The following is a 7,500-nucleotide window of genomic DNA, read 5'->3' as shown; positions in this document are numbered from 1 at the left end:
TATTGGTTTATAGGCTCTGCCCACCTGAACCTGCCATCATCTGTGCAGTGAGGGGCGTCTCCTTGTTGCTTGGAAACAGCCAAGCCCCTCAGCGACTCACATCGGCTCAGAGTGTCTGATTCCAGCTGGTACTCTGGACAACAAGAGAACCATGACATCATCAGCAAACAACAACAATACAATCATGACATCATCAGTAAACAACAACAAGAGAATCATGACATCATCAGTAAACAACAACAAGAGAATCATGACATCAGTAAACAACAAGAGAACCATGACATCATCAGTAAACTTTAATTAATAGATGTCCAATCATCTGTTTGGACAGACAGGTGGACGGACGGACGGACAGACAGACCGAAAGGTGGACAGACAGACTAAAAGGTTGATAGACATACGGACTGACTGACTGACAGACAGACAGGTGTGTCTACCTGTACTTCTCCCCTGCAGCAGCTTGGGGCAGCAGACCAGGATGCAGGTGATGCAGAGCAGCCGGTCCATCGTCTCCGTGGTGACAGTCTGAGCATCGCCGCCTCTTTATATACCTGCAGACCTGCTGAGTCACCATGACGCCCCCCGTCTTTGTCCCTCCTCCTCGTCCTCATCTGTGCGTCTCGGTGGAACCACGAGTCCTCGACCACCACTCAGGAGACGGGCAGCGAGCTGTGAAGCCCTCTGATTGGACAAGAGGACGTCTGAGTAGCACATGATGAGGGTCAGTGGTCAGAGTGGATTTAATACCGCACACTGACGCACAACATACAACACACAATACACATTACATAACAATACACAACACAATACACAACACACAATGTACAATACACAACGCATACCACACACACACACACCACAACACAATACACAACATATAACACAATACACAACACAATATACAACATAGAACACAACAATATACAATACACAACACACAACAAAACACACAACACACAATGTACAATACACAACACATAATTTACAATACACAACACAATATAAAACACACAATATACAATACATAACACAATACACAACACATAACACATAAAACACAACACACAATACACAACACGTTAACGTTTCTTCATTTCCTGAACGACCCGACAGTTTCAACCATCAGCGACATGTTTTATTGTTAGTTAGTTGTTGTTTGTTTGTCAGTTGTTTGTTTGTTTCCAGATTCTCTGTGTCTATAAAGAATCAGTGGCAGATTTATTAAAACGTGTTTATTAAACGACAGAATACAAAGTGACTGCAGCGTTTCTTCTTCTGTGGTTTGAGGAAGAAGATCTTCATCACCATGTGTTTACAGCTGATCTGAGGTCACATCTTCATCATCATTACATCATCATTACCATCACCATCTTCATCACAGTCACATCATCATCACATCATCTTTATACCATTTTATGTAACCGTCAGAAACAGGAAAGTAAAATAAAAACATTAAAGTTTATATATTCATGAGTCGTGCTGCGTTCAGGGACAGTCGGAGGTTTCACGAGCTATTACAACAAAAACCTCAATAAAAACTATAAAAACTTTTCTCCTCCAGCAGAAACAGATTTAAAAACCAACAAGTTCAATTAAAAAAACAAAAAAACAATACAACTTTTTCATTAAAATAATCAAACATTTAAAATCAATAAAAATCAAAACAGATTCAGAGTCTTTATCAAACATCAAAGACTGAAGTAATGAAGATTAAAACGTAATAGTTTAATGTTTTAGTGTCTCTGACTGATAGATAGATTGATTAGTGATTATTTATTGGAGGACTGATTGATAGATTTATTGACTGACTGATAGATTTTCTAATGGATTGATTTATTATTGGAGAACTGATTGATTGATTGATTATTAATTAGTTATTGGAGGACTGACAGTCCTGCTGCTGTCAGAGCGCCCTTTGGTGGAAACGACTAAACAGCAGATTTAACGAACTTTAAAAGGAGGTGTGGTCATGTCAAAGGAATGTTAAAGGAATAGTGTGTGAACTCTTCGGCGTCCTCCGCAGGTGATCCTGAAGACTTATTCCGGTCCGTTGGCCAGTTTGTCCGTCTCCCCCGGAGCAGCATCCGCTGCCGCCGACACGCCGTTACTGGACTCCGCCTTCCCGCCGCTCTTAAAGGGAAACCCACGAGTCTTCACAAAGACGCTGAGGTCAGCAAGGAACGCCAACATGGCGAGGAAACCAAATACCTGGAGAGAGAAGGAGGAGGAGGAGACCTCCACAGGTGAGCTGACATCACAGACTGTCTACCTGCAGGGGGATGACATCATCAGTGTGAGACGTGTCCTACCACAGCGCTGGTCTCCAGACGGGAGCCACTGTTGTCGGCGGCAAAGATGACAGACGAAATGAATAACATCAGAGCGATGGAGGCGGAGTAAACGAAGTCCTGCAGGACAGAGGAAGAGGAGACGCTGAGGATTCTGGGAGTTCTCTGACATCATCCTGTTTAACGTCATCGCCATGGAAACACATTCAGTCTGAACACATTTATTCCTGCTGGGACGTAATGAACTGAAGACAGGAAGTCAGAACAGGAAGTGCAGCTGTTTCCACCTTTAAACAGGATCATTTACAGGAATTATGGGAAATTAAAATGTTTTAAAACATGTGACATGTCGACCTGATCTGATTTAATCTGTTGGAAACAAACTGAACCGTTTCATCTTCTTTACTGTTTACCAGCAGGTCCACCTCCGGCCTGCAGGGGGCAGCACCGCTCCTCGGCCTGCAGGGGAGAAGAAGCAGCAGGGAGCTGCTATGCTGACGTGCAGGTAAACAAACGTGTTCCAGCCGCCGGTTACCGGACAGCTGCGATGCCGTGGCGGTGCTGCGTTCCGGGGTGTCGAGGCTACGACGAGGCCAAGTCCATGGGGGTCGTGTTTCACGGTTTACCGACCAGAGACCCGCCGCGCTGCCAGACGTGGCTCAGAGCAATCCAGAACCCGCGAATGGACGAGGACACATCAGTGTCCCGGTACGGCGGGGTCCGGGTATGCAGCCTGCACTTCACACCGGACGACTACGAGGAGGACTTCCGGGCCAGAATCCTCAACATCACCCCCAAACCGACGCTGAAGAGCGGCGCGGTGCTGTCGGTGTTCCCCGGGAGGAAGAGCGGGGAGCCCGGCGGCACCGACCGGTCGGGCGCGGTCCGGAAGAGGAGCAGAACCCGGGTCAATGGAGCAGCTGGTTATCAGCGCCACCTATAGGTGCAGTACCTCATGTTTGGGGTCTGATTAATAAATGTAATTAATGACAGGTGTGTTGTTCAGGTTCCTGTCATTGTTTGACCTTTGACCTTTTAAACTGTCCTCCAACCGGTTGTCTCTGGCTGTGATGTCTTCAGGTGAGCGCTGCAGGTAGCTCCGCCCACACGCCTCCCGCCGCCTCAGAGGACAGCTTCTGCATCGTGGTATCCGTGGACCCTCTGGAGGAGGCGTCCCCTCAGAGCTGACGACCTCCGAGGAGGAGGAGGACAGCGCCATGGTCTCCACCCACCGCCTGATGGAGCTGTTCAGGAGGTGTCAGACCTGCGGACGGTCCATCAGCCATAGGGACACGGTCCACTCAGGGGGACACATCAGGGTCAGGTGGAGCTGTCCTGGGAGACACACCTCCACAAGCCCTGTCCACTGACAGGATCAACGCTTACAGACGGGAATAGGAAACTGAGCTGGAGCGTGTGATTGGCTGAACAGATCCGCCTGCAGCTGGAGGACACGTTGGACACCGTCTGACTCATCAGGTTTAAACTGCTGCTCCACCTTCATGTTGGACTCTGAGGACAGAACAGGTGAGGGGGAGGGGCTTATCACCAGCTTACCTGTGGATCCAACAGACTGTTTATAAAATTGTTTAAGTGCCTTAAAGTGTAGTACCACTGAGGACCACTAGGGGCTGTCTCCATCTGTAGTACCACTGAGGCCCACTAGGGGCTGTCTCCATCTGTAGTACCACTGAGGCCCACTAGGGGCTGTCTCCATCTGTAGTACCACTGAGGCCCACTAGGGGCTGTCTCCATCTGTAGTACCACTGAGGCCCACTAGGGGCTGTCTCCGTAGTCTCCATCTGTAGTACCACTGAGGACCACTAGGGGCTGTCTCCGTAGTCTCCATCTGTAGTACCACTGAGGACCACTAGGGGCTGTCTACATAGATCCTCATTAAAAAGTCAGTAAATGTTTTCCACAACTCATTATGATGTCATCAGATAAATTAAATCAGTCTTCTCCTTATGGAAATAATTCATCAGTCATTACATATTAACACAGGTTAGGGGACGGGGCTTGTTGATTGACAGGCCTGTGGTGCAGTTAGGTTTCCGGTATAGATGGGCAGGGGATAGTGTCCTCCCCAGCTCGTCCGAAAATGGTCACTTCTGGCACCAAAAACATAAACCGACGGGTGACATCATGGTGACATCATAGAGGGTTGTTTTCTGGTGATCTTTGAAATGTCTATTTGATTTTACGACCATAAATTAAGTTAAAGTTTTATTTTCATTAAAATTTAAATGGAGATTTACCTGCTTTTCTGTTCTGACTAAACATGATAGTTTATTTTGAAGAAACCTGAATGTGATTGTGACGTGTATAGCATGTGTGTAATGTGTGTATAGCATGTGTGTAATGTGTGTATAGCATGTGTGTAATGTGTGTATAGCGTGTGTGTAATGTGTGTATAGCGTGTGTGTAATGTGTGTATAGCGTGTGTGTAATGTGTGTATAGCGTGTGTGTAATGTGTGTATAGTGTGTGTGTAACGTGTGTATAGCGTGTGTAACGTGTGTATAGCATGTGTGTAACGTGTGTATAGCATGTGTGTAACGTGTGTATAGCGTGTGTTATGTGTGTATAGCGTGTGTGTAACGTGTGTATAGCGTGTGTGTAACGTGTGTGTAACGTGTGTCTAGCGTGTGTAACGTGTGTCTAGCGTGTGTAACGTGTGTCTAGCGTGTGTGTAACATGTGTATGGCGTGTGTGTAACATGTGTATAGCGTGTGTAACATGTGTATGGCGTGTGTGTAACGTGTGTATAGCATGTGTGTAACGTGTGTGTAACGTGTGTCTAGCGTGTGTAACGTGTGTCTAGCGTGTGTGTAACATGTGTATGGCGTGTGTGTAACATGTGTATGGCGTGTGTGTAACGTGTGTATAGCGTGTGTGTAACGTGTGTATAGCATGTGTGTAACGTGTGTATAGCGTGTGTAACATGTGTATGGCGTGTGTGTAACGTGTGTCTAGCGTGTGTGTAACGTGTGTATGGCGTGTGTGTAACGTGTGTATAGCGTGTGTAACATGCGTATAGCGTGTGTAACGTGTGTCTAGCGTGTGTATAGCGTGTGTGTGTAACGTGTGTATAGCGTGTGTAACGTGTATAGCGTGTGTAACGTGTATAGCGTGTGTAGCGTGTGTCTAGCGTGTGTGTAACATGTGTATAGCTTGTGTGTATAACGTGTGTCTAGCGTGTGTGTAACGTGTATAGCGTGTGTGTAACGTGTGTGTAATGTGTGTCTAGCGTGTGTAGCGTGTGTCTAGCGTGTGTAACATGTGTCTAGCGTGTGTGTAACATGTGTATGGCGTGTGTGTAACGTGTGTATAGCGTGTGTAACGCGTATAGCGTGTGTAACGTGTGTCTAGCGTGTGTGTAACGTGTGTATAGCGTGTGTGTGTAACGTGTGTATAGCGTGTGTAACGTGTATAGCGTGTGTAGCGTGTGTGTATAACGTGTGTCTAGCGTGTGTGTAACGTGTGTGTATAGCGTGTGTAACGTGTGTGTAACGTGTGTGTAACGTGTGTCTAGCGTGTGTGTAACGTGTGTATAGCTTGTGTGTATAACGTGTGTCTAGCGTGTGTGTAACGTGTGTATAGCGTGTGTGTAACGTGTGTATAGCGTGTGTGTGTAACGTGTGTATAGCGTGTGTAACGTGTGTATAGCGTGTGTGTAACGTGTGTATAGCGTGTGTGTAACGTGTGTATAGCGTGTGTAACGTGTGTATAGCGTGTGTAACGTGTGTATAGCTTGTGTGTAACGTGTGTGTAACGTGTGTCTAGCGTGTGTAACGTGTGTCTAGCGTGTGTGTAACATGTGTATGGCGTGTGTGTAACATGTGTATAGCGTGTGTAACATGTGTATGGCGTGTGTGTAACGTGTGTATAGCATGTGTGTAACGTGTGTGTAACGTGTGTCTAGCGTGTGTAACGTGTGTCTAGCGTGTGTGTAACATGTGTATGGCGTGTGTGTAACATGTGTATGGCGTGTGTGTAACGTGTGTATAGCGTGTGTGTAACGTGTGTCTAGCGTGTGTAACGTGTGTCTAGCGTGTGTGTAACATGTGTATGGCGTGTGTGTAACATGTGTATAGCGTGTGTAACATGTGTATGGCGTGTGTGTAACGTGTGTATAGCGTGTGTAACATGCGTATAGCATGTGTAACGTGTGTCTAGCGTGTGTGTAACGTGTGTATGGCGTGTGTGTAACGTGTGTATAGCGTGTGTAACATGCGTATAGCGTGTGTAACGTGTGTCTAGCGTGTGTATAGCGTGTGTGTGTAACGTGTGTATAGCGTGTGTAACGTGTATAGCGTGTGTAACGTGTATAGCGTGTGTAGCGTGTGTCTAGCGTGTGTGTAACATGTGTATAGCTTGTGTGTATAACGTGTGTCTAGCGTGTGTGTAACGTGTATAGCGTGTGTGTAACGTGTGTGTAATGTGTGTCTAGCGTGTGTAGCGTGTGTCTAGCGTGTGTAACATGTGTCTAGCGTGTGTGTAACATGTGTATGGCGTGTGTGTAACGTGTGTATAGCGTGTGTAACGCGTATAGCGTGTGTAACGTGTGTCTAGCGTGTGTGTAACGTGTGTATAGCGTGTGTGTGTAACGTGTGTATAGCGTGTGTAACGTGTATAGCGTGTGTAGCGTGTGTGTATAACGTGTGTCTAGCGTGTGTGTAACGTGTGTGTATAGCGTGTGTAACGTGTGTGTAACGTGTGTGTAACGTGTGTCTAGCGTGTGTGTAACGTGTGTATAGCTTGTGTGTATAACGTGTGTCTAGCGTGTGTGTAACGTGTGTATAGCGTGTGTGTAACGTGTGTATAGCGTGTGTGTGTAACGTGTGTATAGCGTGTGTAACGTGTGTATAGCGTGTGTGTAACGTGTGTATAGCGTGTGTGTAACGTGTGTATAGCGTGTGTAACGTGTGTATAGCGTGTGTAACGTGTGTCTAGCGTGTGTGTAACGTGTGTCTAGCGTGTGTGTGTAACGTGTGTATAGCGTGTGTAACGTGTATAGCGTGTGTGTAACATGTGTATAGCTTGTGTGTATAACGTGTGTCTAGCGTGTGTGTAACGTGTGTGTATAGCGTGTGTAACATGTGTCTAGCGTGTGTGTAACATGTATATGGTGCGTGTGTAACGTGTTTAACGTGTGTCTTACCAGCCTCGGCCAGCAGGTGACGCCCACCCTGTCGTGCAGCGTGGTGGCG

General features: G+C 46.7%; 2 protein-coding genes across 2 annotated transcripts in view; both read right to left on the bottom strand.

Moving 5' to 3' along the window:
* Positions 1-1,126, bottom strand: part of tg (thyroglobulin) — a 29,592-nt gene extending 28,466 nt beyond the window's left edge. Inside the window, exons 1-2 of the mRNA XM_069143797.1 lie at positions 438-1,126; positions 25-133 (exon numbers count right to left, since the gene is read on the bottom strand). Of these exons, the coding sequence (XP_068999898.1) occupies positions 25-133; positions 438-507 (179 nt within the window). The 5' untranslated portion in view covers positions 508-1,126. The remainder of the gene's footprint in view (positions 1-24; positions 134-437) is intronic.
* An 87-nt stretch (positions 1,127-1,213) lies between these two features.
* The window catches only part of cmtm6 (CKLF-like MARVEL transmembrane domain containing 6), an 8,984-nt gene continuing 2,697 nt past the window's right edge, over positions 1,214-7,500 (bottom strand). The window contains exons 3-5 of the mRNA XM_069143796.1: positions 7,452-7,500; positions 2,310-2,408; positions 1,214-2,208 (exon numbers count right to left, since the gene is read on the bottom strand). The exon at positions 7,452-7,500 is cut by the window's right edge and continues 128 nt beyond it. Of these exons, the coding sequence (XP_068999897.1) occupies positions 2,038-2,208; positions 2,310-2,408; positions 7,452-7,500 (319 nt within the window). The 3' untranslated portion in view covers positions 1,214-2,037. The remainder of the gene's footprint in view (positions 2,209-2,309; positions 2,409-7,451) is intronic.

This window comes from Embiotoca jacksoni, unplaced genomic scaffold (assembly GCF_022577435.1).
Source record: "Embiotoca jacksoni isolate LCO1_2020_lvr unplaced genomic scaffold, fEmbJac1.0.p SCAF_114, whole genome shotgun sequence".
Classification (NCBI taxonomy): domain Eukaryota; kingdom Metazoa; phylum Chordata; class Actinopteri; family Embiotocidae; genus Embiotoca; species Embiotoca jacksoni.
Note: the sequence above shows the minus strand (reverse complement) of the source record. Positions and strands in the feature narration are given on the sequence as shown.